We start from the raw sequence: 25220 nt of genomic DNA on the forward strand, positions 1-25220 counted from the left end.
GAAACATACGGAAACGACAAAGACTGCAGCAGCGGGCAGGCTCAGAGATATTTTGGTGTCGTCCTTAAATCATTTCATTCTGGTCTTGCTGTGTAACGCCCAGGAACTAACGATCAGAGGCGTAATAAACAAACTAAAACAAACCTCCATGTGCTGCTATCCATCAGAGGAATTATCCTGGCCCTATAACTGTCTAACTCCTGAACAGACAAAATATTTCTTTATCGTTTTAAATATATACCCAAAGTACTGCGCTTTATTCTGAAAATAGAGAAAAATAAATTAAATTTAAATTCATATTTATCAGAAAATATTGTCTAACAGAAATAAATAAATAAAGATTTGTCTTAGTTTAAAAAAGGCAACTGGACTTATAGAGGTAAACATTTCATCCGAGTAGCTTCTTCAGTTCTAAGGAACTTATGGGAAGGTTGAGGTTTAAATAGGAAACTCTGAGGGTTATACCACAGAGTTTCCTATTTAAACCTCAAACTTCCCGTATATACTGTATAACCTGAGAGGAAGCCACATAATTCAGCATCAGTCTGGTTCAAAAATGCCGTTTATAAACACTTCTTGCTTCCCAAATCAAATAATTTCTAAAATCGCCACCCTGTCATCTGATTTGATGTCAGGCCGTGGACATACCTTCGTTTCGAGAGTGTTGATTTATTATTTTCAGCTCCCACCTCCCATCAACACCTTCTAAATTAGCTCTCATATCAGGGAGCCTTCTTCTGGTGGTAGGTGTGATTCAGGACTGAACGTTGGGCAGGATTTCATTCAGTAAATGAGTCCAGCACAAATTTAAATCAGATGGTAAGGAGCCGTCAGTGAGCGCCAGGAAGCCAGATCAACGTCCACAAACAGACTGATTCAGTGGCACAGAGCTGGTCTGGAGTCTGAGCTGATGATGCTCCAGCAATCAAATCGTTTGGGGGCGGAGCCTAATGTGGTGATGGACAGAATAATAACAGTCGTCTCATACACTCATCTGGAGCGTGGTGTTGGATTCATCTACAACAAAATGGCTGCCTTTACAGGAAGCTAGCTGTCTGATATAGCTTCTGTTAGAATAAGAACAAGAATAAAAATAAAAAACCTGTGACCATTTGGCTTCTCTAACCACAATAAAATTAATTAATCTCATGAACATTATGATGTTAACCTTTTAGAACCCAACGTGTTGCAGATGGCACGTTTGTGCAAGCACTCTTTGGATTAGTCGATCAGAAAAATTCCAACGGTTTCAGAAAGTGGAGACATTTTGTTTTACAGTCGATATGGTGTCAATACGGTAACTCTGCTTGTGTTTCTTCTGGAAGGTTATCATATTTTTATAACACTTGCCAGATATTCCAGGTACTCTGGAAAAAGGGACCAAAGCGCTCAAAATAAGCAAATAAGAAAAAGTCAGTCCAGCTCAGTTCAGGTTTTAAATGGCTAATAATGATTCATTCTTTGTTTTTTAGCTCAACATTTGCACCTTTTCTTAAATTCCCATATTATTATAAACCAACTCACTCTGGTTATTCTTGGTATTTTTCGTGACTTTGATTCTATCCAGGTGGGTTTGGTCAGGGACTGCAGACCTCTTTAAAAATAAAGTTGGAACAAGTTCAAGACAAGTTCATTCTGAGACTGCAACAAACTTTTGCTTTTCAACTCAAACTAGAGTTGTGATTCATCCCCTCAGCGTCTGCAGAGGTTTGAACAGCCTGCTATTGACCAAAATAAACCCCATCATCACCGTGCCCAGATGAACTGAGGTCAGCGTCAGGAGTTAACAGACACACTAACGCTGTCTGTGTCGTGTTCAGGTTCATGAAGCACGTATAAAAAGCTCAGATGCTGCTAATGAGGCATCGAGTGGCTGCTGTGACGTGGAGGTGATTAGTTTGAGGCTGACAGACTCAAACAACGGCTCTGCCTCCCTCCTCGTAATTACTGCTGCTGACCTGCCCGTGAGCAACATCCTTCACACTCACATCCCAACAAATAACTTCTGTTTGTTTCAGGGGCGTTTTGCAGACTTCTCACTCTCAGTTAATTGGCTAAGATAAGTTTGATGTTTAAAACCGTCACAGAGTAAAGACTGATAATAAAACACATTTAAAATAAAAGTTGAAATAATAATAAAATAGCTACAATCAGTTCTAATAAGAACATGAGTCTGGTGACACATCATCATAATGGGGCACGTTTTAACACAAAGTGGATAGTCCTCCATCAATCAGAGCCGGTTTGTTGTAAACAAATTCATCTCAACTACTGTTCCTCTTCTGTTCATCACCACATTAAGCCCCACCCACATGATCTGATTGGCCCTGCAGATCTTTGCTGGAGCAGAATCAGTTCCCAACAGAGAGACTCCAGACCAAAGATTTCATGAACCTGGGAGGCTCAGGCTCGATTCCAGCACGACATGAAGACTTGGGGAGATGATATATATTTTGGAACAAGCTATGAAGCCATAAATTATTATTTCATTTGATAACTTTTGCTTATAGGTTAGCACTGATGCTTCACAGCCAGAAGGTTCTGGGTTCTAATCCAGGCCAACTGGTTCCTTTCTGTGTGTAGTCTGCATGTTCTCCCTGTGTCTGCGTGGGTTCTCTCCAGGTTCTCCAGCTTCCTCCCACCATCCAAAGACATGCTGGTTAGGTTCATTGGTGATTCTAAATTGGCCGTAGGTGTGAGTGTCTCTCCGTGTTAGCCCTGTGATAGACTGGAGACCTGTCCAGGGTGGACTCCCCCTCTAGACCAATGACAGCTGGGATAGACTGGAGACCTGTCCAGGGTGGACCCCCCCTCTAGACCAATGACAGCTGGGATAGGCTCCATCAGACCCCTGGACCCTTCACAGGACAAGAGGTTACAGAAGATGAATGAATGAATGAATGCTTGAGGCAAATGCAAGACCCTCTGATGAGTAGGTGGTCTTTAATGGAACCCAACACTCCAAAGGTCAAAAGCCTCTCAGGCCACCTCCACATGTGGTCTGAGATCAGATCAGTCAGATCCTCAGTGTGTCCTGGGTGTGTTCACATTAATCCTCTAATAATCTGAACAGGACCTAAGGGGTAAAAAACAAGGACCTACTGTATATAACATTAGGCAGTAAGTGAGCGGTATAAATAAAACCACTGAAGAAGAGCAGAGGAGGACTGAAGGTGAGAGTGTCTCCCAGAGGAATGTGCAGCTCCACTGTTCCACTGCTGTGTTTCATTTCGTCCTGATTGTTTGACGCTCTTTAAAACACCAGGAATGAAACAAAGCAAAACTGTCTTCCTCTATTTTAAAGATAAAACAGCTATTGACAAATAACAACTCACAGCAGAATGTCAATTAACAGCGATAATGAAACTCTCTGTTCCAGTGCATCCAGTCGTTCTGTCAGATGTAATGAGTTTTGCTTTGACAGTGTTGAAGCTGCATTAATCGATATTTCTTAGGATTGTCTCTGTAATGTGGAGGTTTGCTTTCAGGGTAGACTGAAGACTCGGCTCTGCTGCAGGATTTGAAGTTTTGTGTTAAATGTGGACGTTCTGTAGAGACAGTCTCTCCTCTCTCCCTGTCAGAGCTTGTGATCTTATTTCATGCAGATAAACGCTGTCTGTCTTCTGAGCCGCTGTGCAGATCAATATTAGCATCGACTGATCAGCCTGCTATTATGTCCAGCCTGGCAGGGAGGACTTCATGGTTTTTGTGCTTCGCTCACCGGGTGGTCCGGTCAGAGAGAACGCTTCTGTCTCAGCCATCGGCAAAATGTGCGCGTGTTCAGGTTGAAGGAAATATATATTTTAGACGAAATCAGAGGCAATAGTTTCTGCCTCCTCACAAACGTCCCGTCATGCTGTGAGAGCGTCTGAACCTCTTTGTGTCTCTGTTTTGTTCTCTGCACGTCATCGTCCTCCATTTGAAGAGCGCTGGGTGATGAATGACAGACCGTTGACTCCCCGTTTCTCTGACGACCCTCACAAATGACGCAAGCCTCCGATTTCCTGACGTTTTCTTTGATCAGATGGACAAACCCCCGTACCCAACACCTCAAACCTTCACCTGACCCCATCATCTCCAATCTTCACCGAAGAAAACTGTATTACTCTTCAACGTGTCTGACTGCAAACACTATCACTAAAAGATGAAGCCAACATGGAAGTGCCAAAATACTGCACTTCTTCTAATGTCCACTAGAGGCTCCAACAATGAGTCCATAGACCTTCATGTTAAAATGTCCAGCTTTAGCTTTACGCAGAAATAAGGGCGTGGCTGCTTTGAGTGACAGGTGGTTGTCCTCACAGGTTGTCTGCCTCAGCTTCACCTCTTTGACCAGTTTTGACTCAGCTGAGCGTTATGGTGGAGTCAGGCAACATGGCGACCGCCGCAGACGCCACGCTGAGCTTCAAAACTCAGTAAATGAGTGGTTGACGCCTTGAATCTCACCTTAACACACAGTCATAGAGTAAGATGACTAGTCAATGGACTGACTTTTGTTTTCCAGAAAAACAAATCATCTCATATGAGTCATTTTTACAGAGACAGATTCAGTATCTGTTGGTTTGACAAAACAAACACAAGCATTTTACTGTTGAACACATTTATCAAACGTTTTAATAGAGATGAATGTAGTCACTAAATGAGGCCATTAACAGCAGATCAGCATCAGGATCATGTCATTATTCAAGTCGTGTCAAAGATTTACTCATTTATTTTCATAACAGAGATGAGTTGTGTTGTTTCTGCTATTTGAAATCTTGAGTCTTCAGCTACACTATACAACCAAAAGTATTGGCTCATCTGCCTTTACATGCATATGAACTTAAGTGACATCCCATTCTTTACATCACTGCAACCGACGCTTTGCATTGTACTTGGTGATGTATGGCTTGGATGCAGCTGCTCGGCCATGGAAACCCATTCCATGAAGCTCTCTACTGTTCTGGAGCTAATCTGAAGGAAACATGAAGTTTGGAGGTCTGTAGAGATTGACTCTGTAGAAAGTTGGTGACCTCTGCTCACTATGCTCCTCAGCATCCTCTGACCCCGCTCTGAGTTGCTGTCGTTCCCAGTCTCTTCCACCTTGTTATAACACCACTGACAGTTGACTGTGGAATATTTAGTAGAGAGGAAAGTTCATGACTGGACTTGTTGCACAGGTGGCATCCTGTCACAGTACCACGCTGGTATTCTGTTTGTAGAAGCAGTCTGAATGCCTAGGTGCTGGATTTATACACCTGTGGACATGGAAGTGATTGGAACACCTGGATTCAGTTACTGGGATGGATGAGTGAATACTTTTGGCAGTATAGTAAATCAAGGCCTTAAAGGACCTTTGCACAAAAAAAGTAAAGAAAAAAACTGTTCCTGTCCTTCACCGTGCAACGATAAAACAAAAACAACAACAAATGTCTGTGTGCTCTGAACTGGTAAATACATATTAGATAGGTTATGATAGTCTGTTAATGGTGTTAGGGAAAACTGGGGACAACAAAAGACAATAATTACCAAGTGAACCTCTGCAACATCAGGTAGCATAGAATGGTCACATATAAATATTTTAAAGTTCCACTACTACGGGATAAATTAATGCACATTTTAAGATGACATTTTAATCTTTGAAATAATCAGTTTTTTCAAAAAATGGCAGAAAAAAACAAACAAACAAACAAAAAAACGCCTGCTTATGGCTTTTGGCAGCCATATTGGAAATGGCTGCCAAAAGGCTGCTACTGACTGCAGAGCATGGATAAATCCAGCAGGGGGCAGTATCAACTTAAACTGAATTTTCTTTTATTATTTATTTAGCCACTATAATAAACTTATGGGCTGCAACTTAAATTGAACAATAATCTAAGTTGCACAGTTTAAATTATTAACGAGACAATAAGGCTTTTGTCTATTTTATTTCTTTTTACACTCAAAGTAATGAGCTCAATGAGGAGGATGTTTCAGTGATGGGGGGATTTCTGTGCATCTCTTACTGGAGGTTTGTACAAAGTTCTGGGTGTGTGTTGTTGTGACGTTTCTTCTTATTTGTTTGTGTCTCTCCCTCACTTTTGACATTTCAGTGTGTGTGTGTGTGTGTGTGTGTGTGTGTGTCAGTGTTTATGCGTGACTTCACTTGATTCAGTAAAGCCCCATAAGGCGGAGATCAAAAAGCAGGGGTGGCAGATAAAGCTGACAACTTCCAGTCATACTGGCTCCATGTTTTTCAGAAGGGGGATTGTATGGGGAGATAACAATGAGGTGGGGGGGGTACAATTCACCACACAACCCTGTGGACTAAACGGAAGGAGAAGCGTCTGCCAAGAATATTTTTCATGCAAAGCCTAAACATATCAGCTGTATGAAGAAAATATATTGAAGAAAAAGCCATGAAGGTGGAAATAAAAGGGAGAAAAATGGACTTGGCTGCAAAAGCAGAATATAAGAAATACTGCCCATCTGTATATTTTTGATTTGAAAATAAATTTGTTGCGGCACTGCCACATGGCCACGCAGTCCACAGGGAGCACAGATATAAATATATGAATACGTAAACAGGTGGACAGATTGGATATTTCTCCACTTTCTTCCCGTCTGGCTTCCTCACATGTGAATAATAGGTGAGGAAATGGGCCCTCGTCTCCCCCAAATCCCTGCAGAGCGCTGAATGAAGATGATGATAGGCTGGATAAAGTAGCACCAAGTCTCTCTTATCTGTGTTTCCTTTGTCTTTGTCCTATTAGCCATTATTCATCCTCAGAGCTGGACGCTGGTTAGCTGCACTCTTCTAGCCACATTTAGAGCAGCAGACTCTGGCTTGTTTGTTTTATCCTTCAGGAAATTTTAGCAGAAAAATAAAAGGTCAAGACCCCGCGACCCTTCATAGGAACAAGCAGTTACAGAAGATGAATGAATGAATCAATAAAAGGTCAGAAATATCCAAAAAGCGTTTAAGAAAGGCGCTACAAGTCCAGCTGCCTCTGACCTGGATGACTGAGAACCTTTTCTCTTTCAGCCGTTCTTCAGAATTACATATAGGCAGACATACTGATAGTGAACAGATGTAAACTTAACAGCAGCTCATGTTGATATTAATTAAAATAACCTTTCCAAAGTCCCTTGCGGACTGGAAGCTGCACGGTTCAAGTAAACTCCTCCCAGCTTTTGGATCGACGCATCGTGATTCTTTTAAGCACGTTCACATCTTCACCGCTAATGAATCGCACTCCGAGTTGCATTCAGTGTCATTTCTGTCTGAAAGTTCAAGTTCAACTTCATTTGTCCCACAGTGAGTAATTATTTCAGCAGTGAAAGGACGCGCTCAGACTCTGAGACTGTGAGACGTGTGTCTTAGGTCCAAACAAATATCAGATAGATCAGGTGGGGTCACCAGAACTCCTCCAAAGCCAGTAATCTCTGATACCTTTGGATTTTCTCCTCAAACAACGGGTGAGTGAGAAGAGGTGAAGAGAGAAAAGACACTTTCAGATTTCTGGTGCAGCCTGGAGGCCAGACCAACTTCCACGCTTCCACGGTAAAATATACTAGAGGGTTACCTAGGCAACCAAAGACCAGAACGTCCATTATAGCCACCAGCTGTCAGCTTCACGTGTGGATGAGGCGTAATAGTGGACTGATGGTTGGTAAAGTGGTGTCACCCCTTTCTGTACAGCTTCTGTACCAGAGCATCACATGGAGGCCTCTGTGGATCATCCCACAGATACTTGATCAGTTTGGGATCTAGTGAATTTGGAGGCCAGGTCAACACCTTGTGCTGTTCTTCATGTTTTTTTTTAGTTGTTCCTAAAGTGTTTTTGTGTGTGTGTCTGTGTCAAGCTGCATCCTGCTGGGGATGGCTGCTGCCATCAAGGAGTGTCATTGCTATGGGGTGGGGGTGCCTGGTCTGGTCTAGGTGGGTGCTACATGTCTAAGTAACATCCCCAGATGTCTGTACCTCTACCTGTGGTTCATGCTTTTATTTCTCTCTGTTTTTTGAGTAATTACCCAATTTAGTCCAGAACATTTATCTGGAGTAGCTGGACTTTCTCAGTTATTTAGAATTATTGCAGCTTAACAGCTGCTCAGTGGTGCATCTGAAACATGAAAAGGGTCAATCTTCAACATGAATACTTTAGCTCCTGATTTTTGAAGGATTTTCTTACAGGTATAAAACTGAATGCAGCATGTTTTACTGAGTAGATCTGACCTCAGTCAGTTTAGCAGCGCTGCAGCAGGAGGCTAAGCTACATGCTGCCGTGGTCACACGTGGCTGTGACAGTGACCGAACCTCATTTGTCCGTCTGTGATGAAGCTCTGACACCAAGCTGCTCCAAGTACCATAAAAACAATAACCGCTTCCAATTAGCTCGAAGTAATTACTTTATAATCGGCAGATAATTGCACCACTTTTCACTACGATCTCAATTAATTCATGAAAGTGTGTGTGTGTGGGTGTGTGTGTGTGTGTGTGTGTGTCCATTTAATGTTTGAAAGTGAAAAGTTTAAGAAAGGACACCGTGCTGCTCCTCATGAGCAGTTTTAAGACATTTGATCATTTAACACAATGTTTTATTTCCTCACAAAAGGAACTAAACCTTTTAGTCTGAGTTTTAAAGAGCAAATGACATCAAGCGTTTAGTCTGTCAGCTGAAAGCCTGGTGTAGTCAGACTTAGTTTGGATTTCATGACAGGCCGAGTTTCAATAAATACAGAGAAAAAATACTGTACGCAACTGGATAGTCCTCCGACACATCAGAGCCATTTTATTGCAAACTAATTTAACTGCACAACGCTCACATGACGGCTTCCAGCTGTTCAAAAGCCAGGCTAAATGTTAGATATATTTTTAGTTCATTAGCCAGAGTGGTTTGTTTCAAATCAGCCTTAAAAAGTCGTCTGAAAAAGAGCCACAGTGATCTCAAACCATCACAAACTTCTTCACCTGAAACCACTTCCTACTCTTCTGTCCATCACAACATAAAGCCCTGCCCAGATGATTCGACTGGTCGTTTGGAATAAAAGCACACTTTTATTGAGTCTTTTTATGTTTCTTTTCCTCATAGCTGGGAGGACACTGAATAAGTTGTGGTAGATCCAGTCAAAGTCCTTCAAGGTGGAGGTTTGAGCTGCGTGTGACCATTCTCCTTTTGTATTTTTACACTTCAGTTTACTTTTCAATTGCAGTTGCCCTCAGTCCCTGACTGCTTGGTTGGAGTTCAGTGAAGGATTGTGGTTTAGGTCTAACATACGCCCTTTCAAATGTGTGGTGCAGGCATGAAACCTAATGTCAATTACTTTCACAGTCGTGCTCTGTATCACAGAAACTACTTCCGTCCAAGGACACAGATCAGTCACATTACAGTAGTTCATGAACTCTTGGTGTGTTTGCAGATCCATGCACGGTGCACACTCCCCATCCAGTCCCCTATCCAGCACATTGAGCCTGCAGGCTTACGTATTCACACGTCAATCAGTGCCAGTGTGAGGCCTTGACGCTGCTCTGCCACTGGCCTCCGAGGCCCACGCCATCCATCCCAGATGAAGATGGAGTTAATAGGAAATCTATCGGCCTGCGACACTGACATGTGGCAGCCGCAGGCTCAAGCAGCAGAGATGGGGTTTCTGAACAGACTCGCAGCCCTTCAGACCTGATCCTGGTTTTGGTCTTATCTATCATTTAATGACAGCAGAAATGAAATGCATCGAGCCCCTGATGTTAAATCAGCAGGAACAAACAGACGTGGCTTTTATATTGTCTGTGTGATGGTTGGATGGCTAACGAGGAGGGAAAAGGGTGAAATTAAAGTATTAGTTGGAGTTCTGTACGTGGTATCCTCAGTAACGTAGTGTCAGTACTAGTGTTTCTGTGATGCTTTGTGGTTCTGAGGAGTCCATGCAGGAAAACTAGTTCAAACAGACAGAAAACCATAGTCTGCCTTTTATAGTTTCATTATTTGCCATCGACTGATTGTACAGACGGACAAACCCTCCCTGACGTCACCCATCGGTTTCCTGAAGACCATTTTTGAAGCTCAGTGTCGCCGGCCACCGCCATCTTGGCCATCTTGGCCATCTTGCGATTAGACCTGACTCAGAGCTTGGGACAGTGTGTGTTGGGCTTGGGGTCGATAAGGATGGACTCGCTTTTGGAGATGACCTCAAGTGGTCTTTTGAGGAACTGCAGTGTTTGGTACTTTCTGTGTTGGCTTTATGTTTTGCTGCTTGTTACTGCTCTCAGAGCCACCGTACCTTTGGACTAGATGCTAAAGTAACAGATTATGCTCTGCCAGGCAAATGAAATGTTTTGTTAGGCCTTTACGTGGTGATGGACAGAAGAGCAGCGACAACGAAGCCAAATGTGTCACCTGAGCCTAAGGTGACCTAAGTCAAATTTATTGACGTCATAATGGCTGCTGTTGTAGAAGAGAAGCTGTTTGGAGCCGGTATCACATCAGTTGTGAAATATACTGACAGAAAATAACATTGACAGGCATTTATTAACAATGCCTTAATCACTAGCTATCAGAAAAACAAATGTAGATACAGAAAAACAATTAACAGCTTTGAAGGCAGTTATTGGAGGACTCTACCATTGTAGAGAAGTCTTCTTTTTTCTCTGTGTTGGTTTAGATCCATGTTACCAGACTCAGATATCTAGAAGAATTGAGTCTGACCAGGACACTCTGGTGTAGTTTATGGAGGGGCAATATTTCCAATCCATCCACAGGCTGGAAGATTGCTTTTACTTTCAGTCCCCATGTTTCATTCTGTGCTGAATATTTCACATGCGAGCAGCTATTATTACCCATATACAATACTTACAAAATAATAGTTCCCAGTGATGGTTGGAGGCAACACAGTTCATGGAGTTGCTCCTAAACAAAACAAAGGAAGAAGAAGAAGCTGTACAGACAATCACAGTAGAGTGGTTTTAAAAAGCTGTTCTCTGTGTTTTCATAACTATTCCTTGGAGAGAGTTTTCAAGGTTTCGTTCTTCATCTCCACCAGCTTCAACCCCAACGTCTCCTCTTTTCCGTCTGAATCTTCCTCCTCTCCTTCTTTGTCTTCTCTGGACTCCGCTTGCAGTCGACATGTTTCGCCTCATTTGCGTTCCAACGCTCTGCCTCTCCTTCTCACATTCACTCTCATTTTCTCTCTACCCTTATCTTGCTCTCTGTGTTTATCTATCTATTTTACCCAGTCTTATCTCGCTCTGACTTTATCGGCACCCCTCCTGCTCTCCTTTCTTTCATCTTTCATTCTTGGCCCCTCTCTCTCTCTCTCCACGCCGCCCGCCGCCCCCATCTGCTTTCCCATCCCATTGATGGATGATTCGGTGCCGCGTCGAGGGGCCTCAATCAGAGGAGTGGTGGGGGTGGGGGGGGTTCGCTGCAGAGAGCAATCTCAAACCCAATTCCGCTGATAGCCATCACGGGGTGTTGCTACATGACGTCGGCGGCTATCACCTGTGGAACGAGGCGAAGAGAGCGGCCTCTAAGAGTCGCGGCTCCAGGTGGTGCTTCGCTCAAACTGTAGTACAGAGGGGAAAACTTTTTGTTGTTATCAAACGGATCAATTGAAAAATGTATTAGTTTGGAGTTGGGCCATGTTGGCTCCTGGCAGCAGAGCGGGTCCGGCGGAGGCTGATTGAAAGAGCTCTCCGTGTTGCAGGATTGGAGAGGGAATGGATTGCAGGAGACGCATTGTTGCCGCTCGCTGGTGCTTCGTTTTTACTCCGAGTGCTTTTTGGCAAAGTGCTCACTGGTGGTCAGAGACCTGTCTCAAGGATTCACACACAAGGGAACAAACACACAGTTCACTTTTACCTCTGAGCATCCTGTTAAATATTTTCCTGACCTGCTGGAAGCTGTTCAGTCTATAATATCGTCATGTATGTAAGTCACTCCCAGACTGTGGAGACTCGTTTCATTGTCATGTGTTGGACGTCCAATTTCACTATTTCTACTGTGTGGCCAGAGCGAAACAAATTCATGAAAGGCTCTGCTTTGTCTCTTGCCCTGTTCAGGGATAGATAGTCTGAAGTCCCATCTCAAAGGCTCCTTTAAATTCAACCTGAATCAGCCTGAATCGGCCTGAAATGATGACTCGACCGCTGCGTCTTTGCAGCCGCCGTCAGTTCTGGGTCAGTCGATTGTTTGAAGCTAGTATGTGAAGACGTTTATGCAAACATAGCATCTTTCAGATTGCCCTGACGTTTTTTTGTCGGATAAGCTTTCTAGCTATTTGCATATGGAACGTACAGTACAGTATATCTCAGAATGAACGTAATGTCATTTCTTTGTACACTGGACGGACACTGTATGTTGCTTTCATCCATTTTTCACGTCATCAGAATGAGGGGCCTCAAATGGAATATTCTGCAGGGAAGGGCTTTGTTGCAGCTTTAAGTGACTCTGAAATGAAATCAGCTGCATGCAGGATCTCAGTAATGTAGGGCCTGTTCAGACCATGCATTAAGATCTGATCCACACATATAACACAGTGCTGTTCCTGGTTCTGTAGCAACGGTAGAGATCCATTAGAGACAGCAGCTGTTATAATGTTCTACTGCACCACAGATGATGTTGGTGTTTATTTGTATACAGAGAAACTAAAAGTGGATCTGGAGAGGTGGCCGGAGACGCGTCTGGAGACGAATGATAATGGCAGGTTTGAACACACGAACCTAAAGCTGGTGTCACATAGCCCAGGACGGATGTCACTGCAAGGTCTGAACAGGGCCAGAGAGAAAACAGCAGATACTCACCACAGAATAGAATAGAATAGAATAGAGTGCAGTGATAAACATGAAATCAGCTTTAAGTTTAAGTTGTCATTTCTTTTCCGTGGGTCAACGTCACTGTTTGGGCCTGTATCCTGGCTCCTCACATTTCCCTTCAGGTCTGTAAACATGAGCTCTGAGTGCAGTTTGAAGCTGTTCAGTGGTACACTGAAGTATCACTGCTGCACTTCTTTTTAAATTAAAGTTAATATTGAGACAACTGTTGACTTCTGTTGTTTGTTTGCACAAGGTCTGCACGGTTCATGAAAACTGAAAAACATCCACCTACTTTAACACAGCCTGTGGCCACGTTCCTTCTACTGAGGGCTTCGCTTTAGTTGCTTTCCACGCATCAGTCTTGATCCCACGGCAACTTGTCCTGTGTGGGAGTGTCCAAACATAGATTTTACCTTTAACTACTAGACAAGTGTGACTCGCTGCTTGGTATGCAAAAAAAGTCCAACTCCTTGTAATATTTTCCCCAGATACGTCTGTATTTGCTTTAGCCTCGGGCGGTGGCTTGATGCATATCGATGCAGACTCTCAATAATAGGCCGAGAGCTCGGCATTATTGACAGCAGCGACTCCTGGCTCTCTGAAGACTTCAGAGGAGGAGACGGAGGCGGCGTCAGCCAGAGAGAGATGGTGTGGATAAAGAAAGACAGATATGAGAAGAGTGAAGATCCAGTGTTACATCGGTCTTTATATTTAGTCCTCTCCTCCCTCCTCGCCGTCAGCACCCCCCTTACCCCCTTCCCACACCCCCACCCTCCACCCCGTGTCTCTGCTGTAGCGCACAGCTGGGCCAAATAAATCTGGAGAGTAACGGAGGGGACTGGAGGCACAAATGTTATTTACAAGACAGACGTTTTCCTCCTGCACTCATACACCAACAAACAGCCAGGTAAACACACAGCGCATACACAATCAGCCCACACACACACACACACACACACACACACCACCACACACACACACACACACACCACCACACACACACACACACACACCACCACACACACACACACACACACACAATATATCCTCAATAACTATGGAGCTCACAGGGCGGTGACAGTGGAGGCGATGCCGGCTTGAGTGGAGATCAATTTAGTCCTTATTGCAGATAATGTTGTGGAGCAAGAGGGGAAAAGAGTTGGGGGGGTGGGGGTGGAGAGGGGGTGGGGGGGTTAATGTGGGGAGAGCATTGGACGAGGGGGAACTTAGGCAATGAATTACGTCCAACTCTCACCACCTCAGACGAGCAGTAGGAGGAGGAAGCCTCGTCTCTTCAGGCCCAGCGGACGCCTCGGGGCCGTTCAGCCTCGGTTATCTGAATGCCTTGTTAAGTGATCCCAATCACAAGTAACCAGCTCAAAATACTTCTCAAATGTGTCTCAGGAGCCGATCACTGCTCAGAGCTCTGTATGGAAATAAACAGCAGACGTCATCTGGGGCGCAGTAGCGTCTCTATATAAGGATCTCTACCTGCTGTTGGATCAGAACCATGAACATCGTTGTTTGTTGTGCTGCATCGTGACATGAAGAGTTGGAGAAACGACACATGATTCTGAACAAGCTGTAAAGTCTCATTAAGTTTTAATTTATTTATTAACCTCTGACGTTACGTATAAACTCAGATTATAACAGGAAGGATTTACTGGCTGCAGCAGCAGGGAAGGAAATAATGACATGGTCCTAAATACATAACTTAATTACATTACATCAGCGAGAACACATCTAGAATTAACAACATGCCGATATGTTTATTAATGACAGGGTCACACACATTATTATTACATCCTTAATTCTTGTTTAGATTGATTTATTATTTATTTAGTTCACAGCTACAAGGACAGAATATTTGAAAAGGCTCTCATTACTAATGAATAGACATCACTGAAGAGACTTTTCCTTTTATGGCTCTCTGAATGAATGAATGAATGAGACAACACTCAGACAAGATCAGCCCTGTTGAGTAGCTGGTCTTTAATGTGACCCAGGACTCATTGTGTGTTCACACTACCAAAGGAAGGAGGTCACATGTGTCCCAGACCACCTCCACATGTGGACTGACACCAGGTCCATTAAATGCGTCCTCAGTGCGTCCCGGTGTGCTTTAAGGTGACCACATCTGAACAGTTCTACAAGGTGCAGAGGAAAATTGCCGAATATTTAAGTTTAAGTCACAAGAATCAGATTGAGGGTTACAGGACGGATTAGGAACCCTAGAAAAAGGGTCAGTTATTTATATTACTAAATCAAAAGCTTACTGACCTGGTTTTCTTTGTTTACACAGGAGTCGTTCACATCTTAGTGTAAATGTAGTTAGTGCACATACAGCACTAGGTAAGGAAACACAACACAGTGGCACCGGTCGGCTACCTTGGCTCCGTGTGGTCTGTTGCTAAGGAAACTGCTGAGGTTGGCACATACACCAGTGGACGGACGCCACGTCTGTGGAGCATGAAATTGACTGATTAGAAAGTTTTGTTGTCCTGAGATTGTTGCCAGAAGAAAGTATCCAACGTGGACATGAAGGAGCATCGATGCACTCTGTTTGTTCTGTTATAGGTAGAACAGAAGTGATGGAGAACATCCTCAACATGTGTTGGCTGGTTAAGAAGGGAGATGACCTGGTGGTGGTGGAAGAAGAAGAAAGATCAGGGCATCACATCACAGACTTAGAAGTCATCCTCTGAGGTGTACTGTTGGCTGAAATGAAACCACTCTGCTGATCTCCATGAAAGACAAATATCCTAAGAACATTCATGTCAGGTTTGTCTGAGTGACGGGTGGCTGCCACCTGAATCGTGTCATAATCTGCTATTCGTCGCGTCGCTCTGACAGCGAGTTATTTTAAATTTCCTGCCGCTTGACTTGAGACACCTCCCTGCTGAAGAGAACTAGCACAGATGGAGAGAGTGAACAGAGGTGATGGAGGAATAATGTGAGGATGATGTTCAGATGGATGGAGCTGGGGCAAGAGGAATAGAAAGCTGACGAACGGGATGATCAACACGGAGACTGGAGAACATAAATGGTGGAGAGGAGAGAGGAGGAGGAGGAGACGGTGGGACGGAGGTTCTGAATGTAGTTTTTATTGCTCCTATCAACACTGGAGTGGACCCAAATGCTTTCTGTATGCACGTGTATATTATTATTATTAACATTATTCCAATGACCAACACTGTGCAGAATGTTCTCCAGAATAGTCTCAAAGGTTCTGCATGTTCAGAGGAGATGCTGCAACATCCATTTGGATTGTATGATGGGTCATACGATGGGTCGTGCTCAGTCCGGCAGATCTTTGCCGGAGCAGAATCAGACTCCAGAAAAACTTTCTGCCACCAGCAGTGTTTAAGCGTTGAGCAGAGGGAGTGTTCCTCTCTGCTGAGCCACGTAAACGTCTTCCTGTATTTGTTTGTAATAAACTCATCCTCAGACACACATGCAGTCATATCAGACACTGCTTCTAACGCTCTCCTCTTGTAGCTAATAGCACAACCGCTGTTACGGCTCAGACGGAGGGGAAGAGAATTTAAAACGAGTCGTTTCACTGAGATTTATTAATTACCATTCCCCGTTTCTGCTCCTTTCTTCCTCACAGTGGTTATCTGAACACTCACAATGGCACCGATTGTGGCTCCAACAAGTGAGAAAAACCTAAGTGTTATTATTCTATTATAGTGGCCCTTTAGCTGCCGTCACATATTTTATTATGAGATGCAGAGATTCAGGGCCACGTGTCCTTATGAGCTGAATTTCTCCAAATCTTATTTATCTCTGCTGAGAGAAAACACTGTGAAATGGAGAGGCAGAGATATGCAGCGGTGCACGACTACTGTTACTCTGCTGTTTGTTTTAATGCTCCTCAGTCATTATGCAGGTGTGAACGAGGCCAGAGGGAAGAACCAGCCCACATGAACCTGTGGGTAGAAACACGTCTGTCTAATAAGACCTGGAGTTTTAAAAACATCCCGTTGACAGTCTGAGAGCAGGGAACTTAAATATCTTACAGTGGGTTTTCGTCATCAAAGTTTCAGAAATTGAGTTTAGTAACGTCTGCAGGCCTCATCTGACGGCCTCATCTGACGGCCTCATCTGATGGCCTCATCTGACGGCCCCGCCGACTTCCACCTGGGGATCATTCTCAATCCCAATCCTGCCGGCGACCCCCCACTGCCACAACAGAGCCAGAATTTCAATATGCTTTACACAGCTGGGGGAACGATTACATGGAGGGGGGGGTTGCAAACCGTCTGCTTTGGGATCTCAAGGGGTCCTGATCTCCATTTGCTCTTCAGAACCTGGGGGATCAAAAGACGGTGTGAAAACAAAAAGAAAGGAGATGATGTGAGCAGATAGCTGGTTTCTCTCTCTCTTTCTCACTCCACTATCAGTCTGATGTCTCTTATCTTTGAGACAATCCAGGAGGCGATCACATAGAATATATATAATATAATATAAATATAATGACTGGCTGGAAAGTGGAGGAGCCAGTCTCCCCTCACCTGAACTCCTCTTGTTGTTGCTGGTGGTTTACCTTTGGTCTGTAGTGTTCTGGTTTACAGACTGAGTGATTCCAACAGGCTGCTGCAGTAGCAGCTACATTCACACACAGATTGTTGCATGTATTTGTGATTCTCAATGGTTTCACTCATTAGTGACCAGTTAGAGACTAACTTCACTCCATAGGAAAACAAGATGAAACACATTTATAGACCAGTTTGTACCTGGTCTTCAGTGAGTTTGTGTCAAAATCTTCCTTCCTCCATCAGCCGTCAGGTGTATGATCGCGTTGAGCGTGCTAAGTTAGACCCCCCCACACCACCCCACCGCCATCTTGCCGTATAGACTCCTAACAGGTGTTTGTCATCAAGCTGCAGGTGTCAGGAATAAAGTGGCAGGTGTTGGACACACACAGCGGTTCCTGTTCAATCATACTGGCAGGAAATACACGAAGACGGTGCTGAGGAGTCCCAGCACTGAACTCATTCATCCGTCATGTCTGGAATAGAAAAATAAAAAAATCTACTTTAATCTTCTAACGTTCGCTGGTGCCTCACAGCGAGAAGGTCCTCGGTTCGAATCCCCGGGGCAGAGAGGGTTCGTTTGCATGTTCTCCTCATGTGGGTTTCCTCTGGTTTCCTCCCACCATCATCAAAAACGTCCACGTGGAGCAGAGAGGATGGATTTATTCCAGTAACCAGAGAGAAACCAGCAGTTAGTAAAGATTATTAGGAGATGAGATTACACCATCCTCTCAGTCTGGTTGATCAGTCTGTTCTGATTGAGAGGTTACATGAGGCAGTTCTACTCAGATGCTTAGGGGAATAATAGAATTATATAATAATAAAAGTAAAGAACACGATCTAATTGTGTCTGTGTCTTTGATCCTGACAGGACGGCATGGGCAACCTCAGAATAACGGAGAAGGGCCTGAAACTGGAGGGGGACTCTGAGTTCCTCCAACCCCTCTATGCCAAAGAAATCCAGTCCAAACCAGTAAGTGACACACGCTACACGCTACGCTAACAGCTAATCACATTTTAAGGCCTTTTCAGATACGGAACATTGCTCCTTGGTAAATCCTGTTAAAACGACAGCTTTGCTATTGAGACGTGGGTGAAACTCACACGACTGTTCCTTCAGGCTGCGTTCACACGTGTGAAGACTCTGACAGGAAGAATCTGACGTGATCAGTTAGAGAGTTTCCACCGACAGTCGTGTGTTTAGTGGTCGAGTTAGGTCAGTTCAGACCAGATTAAATTCTGAACACGTCACGGCCTTTAAAAAAGACAAGACGTGTTATTCTGGGTCGTTACATCGTGTTGGCGCAAATCCTCGAAGGACAAGGAACGCCGTGTGGCCAGGTGAGGCAGTGACTCACCTGTCATCAGTAAACGTAATAGTGATAAAATAAATTGTAGTATTTGTCCATTATAATGGGAATGGATTTCATGTATATGTTTAATATATTTAGCCTGATCCAACATTAAACCGCTCTGAAACCAGAGGAGGCAGCCAGAGGGCGCTGGTGAGCCACCGGTTCATGCTTCTTCTGCTGTTGCTCTTCTTCTTCTACGTTTATTATTTTTCTCAGACTGATATGCCAACAGTTGAAGGTTGGATATCTTAGCGTAAAAAAAAAATAAATCGCAAAACTAGACTTTCAGTCAAAACAGGAAGTAGTGAAAATGCATCAAATCATCAGAATATGAAACTTTAACAACTCAATATTTGGATTAAAGCTCAAGATTTGTTTTTAAATTCAAATATTTGTTTGTCCACTCGTGTCAAACTGAAATGTCTCTGTCTTCCTCGGCCAAATCTGTACCTTACCTACATGTGCATCTAGGGAGCGGTCGGCATGGCAACTGGTAGTCGCCATTATGTCACATCCTGTTTCTATAGCGTCAAGTAACTAAAATGAAACTTATCCAAATAACTGACACTTGAACATTCATCAACATTATATTAACTACCTAAAATGACAGAAACCATTGTTGAACAAAAATGTATTTGACATGTATTCTAGTGTTTTAGTTTGGCCCAAGCCCCGCCCACTAACATGGAGGGGGTGGAGCTTATGACCTATACTGCAGCCAACCACCAGGGGGAGCTCTACTTGATGTGGCTTCACTTTAGAGGAGCTGTTCCTCGTCTATCTTTATACGTGTCTATGGCGTCTTGCCATTGTATCTTGTCTTCTGTTTAATAAAGTCAGGACGGTCTGATTCTCAGCACTCTAAGATTAATACTTGGTTTCTCTGAACTCATGCTCTGCTCCTACCAAACTGTTACACGATCCAAATGCGAGCTGTGTCTGAGGTCTCCTGGTAAAACAAATTAACATTCAGAGCTGCTTCCTGCTGTCCTCGCTACAAGAAGAGCATCCAAGCCTAGAGATGTCAGAGGAATGGAGAGATGGGCCCAATAAAGTGAAAGGCACTCTCTCCCTCTGCCTCTTCTGCTCCGGCAGTAATAATCGCTGTGTGCAGTTAGGCGACGGATGGCTTGATAACGCCAGCCAGCGCCGTCCTTTATCTCTGCTGTCTAGGACCTTACGCAGCCTGAGAGGTGGTATGAGCGATGGCCATGGGAGAGCAGAGGGAGCAAAGGAGAGCGAAGCGTGGACGGAGATGGAGATGAGGAATAACAGAAGAAGAAGAAGAAGAAGAAGAGGTAACAGAGACAGATGGAGGAGGACTGATTTAGAACTAGAGAGGAAGACGGGAAGACGTTGAGCGTGTTTTGACAGGCGGCGACGGGAAAGGAGGCGTCCAAGTTCAACAGCGATTCAGACAAGTACATGTTGGCAGTGGAATAATACTCACATTAAAATGAAGTAGAAGTATGGATAGAATTTATCAAATGAACGTATATTATGACAGTATAAATACATTATGATGGATGGAAGGACGGTGTGGCAGGGATGAGGGGAAACCCTCAATGAAACTTAATAAAAAGAGCAGTCTCAGACCAGAAAACCCCAAACAATAGATTGAACAAAAGTAATCCAACATAGAACAACTGAATAAATCCATAAAGAGGTAAAGCACGAGGAACAGAGAGACTCCAGGAGAACAGCAGGAACACTGTTGGCAGAATATAGACGTGGAAAGTCAAAGTCCGCTTTATTGTCAGTTCTGCCATATGTGCAGCACAGACCCGTGGTGACCCACGGTGACCCACGGTGCAGCAGGTTAAACACCTTCACTCTGTCAATAAATATAAATATAGAAGCTGAAGCACGTAACAGACTGAATCACAACAACAGATTAAACAGATTAAAATGGCGCGCCGTGCACAGAGAGCTGTCCAGAGCTGCAGACAGCGTCTGGTGCAGCTTCTGAGTCAATACATCTAATAACATATATTATAACTGTGGCAGATTAAAGTCACGTAACAGATTAAAATGTCTTGGAAACATGCAGGAACAAACAGATGAAGTGACCCAGAGCCAGGGCAGAGGTAGAGGTAGAGGCTGATATGTACAACACAGCAAAACACAAAGCAGATAAGAAAAGTAAAACAAGCAAATAACAAAAGTCCAAAACTAAAACTCATGGCCGTATATAACACCAGGATTCATGCTACTGTCTTCAACCACTGGGATGGATATTAAAACCATAGAAGAATAGAAATAGTTAGTTAAAAGTTAGAGAGACAACAGATAAAACAGTGAGTCGGTGGGAGATAAAGAGCAGATGGAGGAGGATGTGTCATAAGGCTTCATGCAGCTCTGCAAGGTGTACATGACCTGGTCATTGGAAAAGTCAGTCCAGAACAATGTGGGCAAACCGATACTGTATGAATGAACCATCCACTGCTCATTACCTTTACCTGGACAGCTTCCTTCTGTACCTCTCCACCCTTCAACAAAGACCACCTGGACACCAGTCTATCAGCTTGTTTAGATCAGCTTTAGTTCCACCAGCCGCTCTGCCTCAGAGAGATATTTCTACAACCACCTCCGGTCCACACATCGTTCCTCCTTGTCTCATCTCATGTATTTTTATTATTTATTTATTTTTGCCTCTCCCAGTGAGAGGCCTCCTGCTGGGAGTAATATGGTCTGCAGTATTAGCAACGAAGAGGAGAGGGAGGCAGAGAGGATGAGAGGCGCCACACAACAAGCTAAACACATGTACTGTACATAAACAGCTCTAAAGGACTCCAGCAGTCGCCTCTCTGAGGCATCTCAGCAGGAAACAGAAAACTGAGCAGGAAGACGTCTGCTGGTGATCCTGAAGCTGTTCTGGAGACGTGGAGACAGACGGCACCAGTTTGGACACATGTTCTCATTGGATGGTTCTTATTTTTATTATGTTCTACATTGTAGATTAATACTGAAGACATTAAATCTATGAAGGCGCATGTGGAATTATACAGCGAACAATAAACCAGTATATTTTTTGGCGACAGCTTTGAACCCTCTCTGCATTCTCTCAGTCAGCGCCATGAGGTCGTCTCCTGGAATGGTTTTCACTGAGGTGTTCAATCTGCGGTCAAACTAATCCTAAACCATCCCAACTGGGTTCAGGTGGAGTGATAGTGAAGGCCACTTTATGTGATGCAGCGCTCCATCTCTCTCCTTCTTGGTTAGGTCTGGCTCTGGGGTCATGGTCCTGTTGAAAGACAAATGATGGGATGGGGTGTCGCTGCAGGATGCTGCAGTAGCCATGCTGAATAAGAGTGCTTTGAATTCTGAATAAATCACAAACAGTGTCACCAGCAAAGCACTGCCCCGCCTCTCCCTCCTCACCCTCCTCCTCACCCAATGTAGAAACTAGTAGCTCACCTTTTCTCACAAAGACATGGAACCAAAAGTCTCATGAGATTAAAGTATAGATTTCCACCAGTCTAGTGTCCATTCTTTAGGCTTTTTGGCCAAAGATTCTTTTTTCTTTGTGTGTTATTCCTCCGTTTGTAGTGGGATGTCCAGCCGGAGGCCAGACCCAGAATGCACAAGACTGAAGCACAACGTGTTGAATTCAAAGTGAGTTTATTAAAAAACTCAAAATCCAAAAGCAAAAAAACAAACAAACAAAAAAAACACTGGAACCTCCAGAGGTGAGGAAAGAACATAAAACGACTGCAAGGGCAGGAGGCTGGCTCTCTGAGGGAGGAACTGAAAAAAGAGAAAACACAGGAGATGAACCACAAAAAGAAAACACAAAAGCATGAGGCGAAGCTCAAGCGCTGAAACAGAGCGAAACATGTAGAATTATCCAGCACTAAAGGGATAAAAAGTTGATTGTTGATTGGCTGAAGCTGGGTCAGGTGCTCCCACCAGTTACCTGCACAGGTGAGACTAATGAGAGTGACAGAGAAGAAAGAAACAAGGCAACGGATGACAGGAAACCAGGACCATGACACTGTTGTGGATTCTTTGCAGTAAGTCGACCATGAAGGTCTGATCCACGCAGCCTCCTCCAAACGGCTGATGTTGATGTCTGAAGCATTTCTGTGAGCTTTAATCTGAGCTGCTGTTAATTTAATCTAATGAACTTCTCCTCTCTAGCTGAGGTTACTCTTGGTTTTCCTTTCCTCATGAGAACCAGGTTCATCGAGGAGCTTGATGGGTTTTTTTTTTTTGACTGTACTTGAGGATACATTCAAAGCTCTTGAATGTTCCTGACTGACTGACCTTCATGTCTTAAAGTAATGATTAAAGTAATCATTTCTTTTTACTTAGCTGAGAGGTTTGTGCCATAATATGGATTAGAGCAGCAGTCAGATAGGACCATTCACTGGAGAGAACTGTACCAAACTGTGTGGCTCCTATAAGGGGTTTAAAAAAGCACTATAATTCTGAACCTGGAGAGTTGATAGAAAGTAATACAGCATGAACATCAAAGCAGAACAAATAAAGTCCTACTTTCCTGTAGAATGAAATACATAACAGTCATAGAACCAGTCTCGACCTGCAGAGCTGAAGAATCTCTATCTCCACCTGTACACGGTGCACAGTTTAGTTTAGTTTATTGGTTTTGTTTGACAGGGACCATGCATAGAATAGCTTCTATACCAGGGTTAGCTAAATAGCTAATTTACACCTGTAGTCCCTGGGCAGGATGTTCAGAGGTAGACTCGTGCTACCTGGGCCTTTTGTTGTCCTGATTAGAAAGCAAGTGTCATACATAGCAAGGAGCCAGCTGGTGGTCCTTCCTCTGGGGAAGCAGAGCTGCTAGGTTCAGCTTTCTAGTCCAGGGACCAGGACATCTCAAACCAAGACTCCTAGAGTCCTCTCAGAGAGCTCCTAGCTTAGCCTAAACGTTCCTAGCTAGGAGTCTTAGCTTAGCAGTGATCCCAGAACATTCTCAGAGAACTCTGATCAAGGAATGGACAGAAACTCTGATCTTAGTGAGGAGGTGTGGTTGACCCCGTTGCTAAAAGGCTGTGATTGATCCTAAAAGCTGTTTGTTGCATTTTTCCGTTGCTAAATACCTCAGTGCTGTGATGTCTTTCATTTCCAGTGATATTGCATTGTGGCGTTGGGTTGGAGAAGTAAGTGCATCTCTAGTGAGATCAGCCACGAACGTGATTCCTGCACGATCCATTCTGTAGCGTTGAATTAATTCACTGTCTTTCAGTATCTGTAGAATATCCCTCCTGTCTCTTCTTTCCTCCATTTTCTCCTCTGCTTCAGAAACTCCTAAGCCTCCTAAAAGTCCTCCTCCCTGCTCTGAACACATCTCACCTGAGGAGCTCTCTGAAGATTCTTTAGGAATACCTTTTATCTTTACCAGGATCTACTCTTAGAAAACATCACGATTCTAAGAATTGTCTTAGGATTTGTCCACTAGGAGCAACTCTTTGAGTTAAATTCATCCCCTAATTTATCCCACAGTGAGGGATAATTTGATCAGTCAATCAAATCATTTCAGTGGAATATCAGCCAATGATGATAGCTGGCCGATTGGTTGTTCTCTGCATCCTTGTCAGTGGGACATTCAGCTCACTCCACGTTGTTCTTATAATAACTTCTCACTTGTATATCAGACTTTTTGTGTATTTACTGGAACTTCACTGAGCTTTGCTGGAGCCATAATGTTATCAGCGGTATACACACAAGGCGTATCCCCTCCTCGGCCGCGGGCGCAGCACAATGGTCAGGCCGTTATCTCTAATTAAGAAGTTGACTGAGGCATGAAGATTAGTCGGGCACAGAAAGAGCAGAGTGTCCAACGTGATCAGCGTTACAGATTGGTGCAAGGCACTCTGGGAAATGGAAGTTATCAAACGGAGCAGGGGGCTGAAGTCTCACTGAGGACACTCGTGTTGTGTATGTGATTTATTATTTTACAGCTGAGTTGAACCGTGTCAGGGCAGCGTTCACGTCAGGAGAGAAAAGACGGGAGATAAGAGGAAGCAGCCGACGTAAAAGAATGAGGCTGCTTGTGTTAGAGTGCTAAAAGCTAACACTGTGCTAACACACTGGTCACACCTATCCAGGGGAAACTCCAAACCATCAGCTGACTTCTATAGCTGAGACTCCTCCATAATGAAAGTCAGCTTTGGTTTGTTGTTATTCTCTCTGATGTTCTTCTGGTGACAGTTTAGCGTTCTGCATTCATATCCACTGGCGTTAGATTGTGACCTACCAGATATTTTTGATGTCAGCGAACATTAATAGTTGTGACTGATGCATGTCCAGGTTTATATCTGCTCCTCTGCTGCTGCTGCTCGTCTCAGGCTGGATAAATAACCTGGTCGATCTCTCCGCAGGGCCGCCCGCTGTTCCTGCAGTCGTCCAGAAACGTGTCGGTCAATATCGTCAACAGCGACAACCAGCTGCTCACACAGCTCGTAACAGGTAAGGCCCAGCGGGAGGGGGAGGGGGGAGGGCAACCGGCTTTCATGTACTTCATTGATGTTCCTTTCATATGATGAGAAACATCACTCTATGTTCCATCAGACATTCCCATCCAACCGTTTATGT

At 44.0% G+C, this 25220-nt stretch overlaps 1 protein-coding gene across 2 annotated transcripts in view; it reads left to right on the plus strand.

The window, feature by feature from the left end:
- sgcd (sarcoglycan, delta (dystrophin-associated glycoprotein)) overlaps positions 1-25220 on the plus strand; it is a 133242-nt gene that overhangs the window by 44326 nt on the left and 63696 nt on the right. For both annotated transcript variants that reach the window (XM_084564843.1, XM_084564842.1), the window contains 2 exons: positions 18176-18277; positions 25007-25094. In XM_084564843.1, the coding sequence (XP_084420969.1) occupies positions 18176-18277; positions 25007-25094 (190 nt within the window). The remainder of the gene's footprint in view (positions 1-18175; positions 18278-25006; positions 25095-25220) is intronic.

The sequence above is a fragment of the Chelon labrosus genome (assembly GCF_963514085.1).
Source record: "Chelon labrosus genome assembly, chromosome: 17".
NCBI lineage: Eukaryota > Metazoa > Chordata > Actinopteri > Mugiliformes > Mugilidae > Chelon > Chelon labrosus.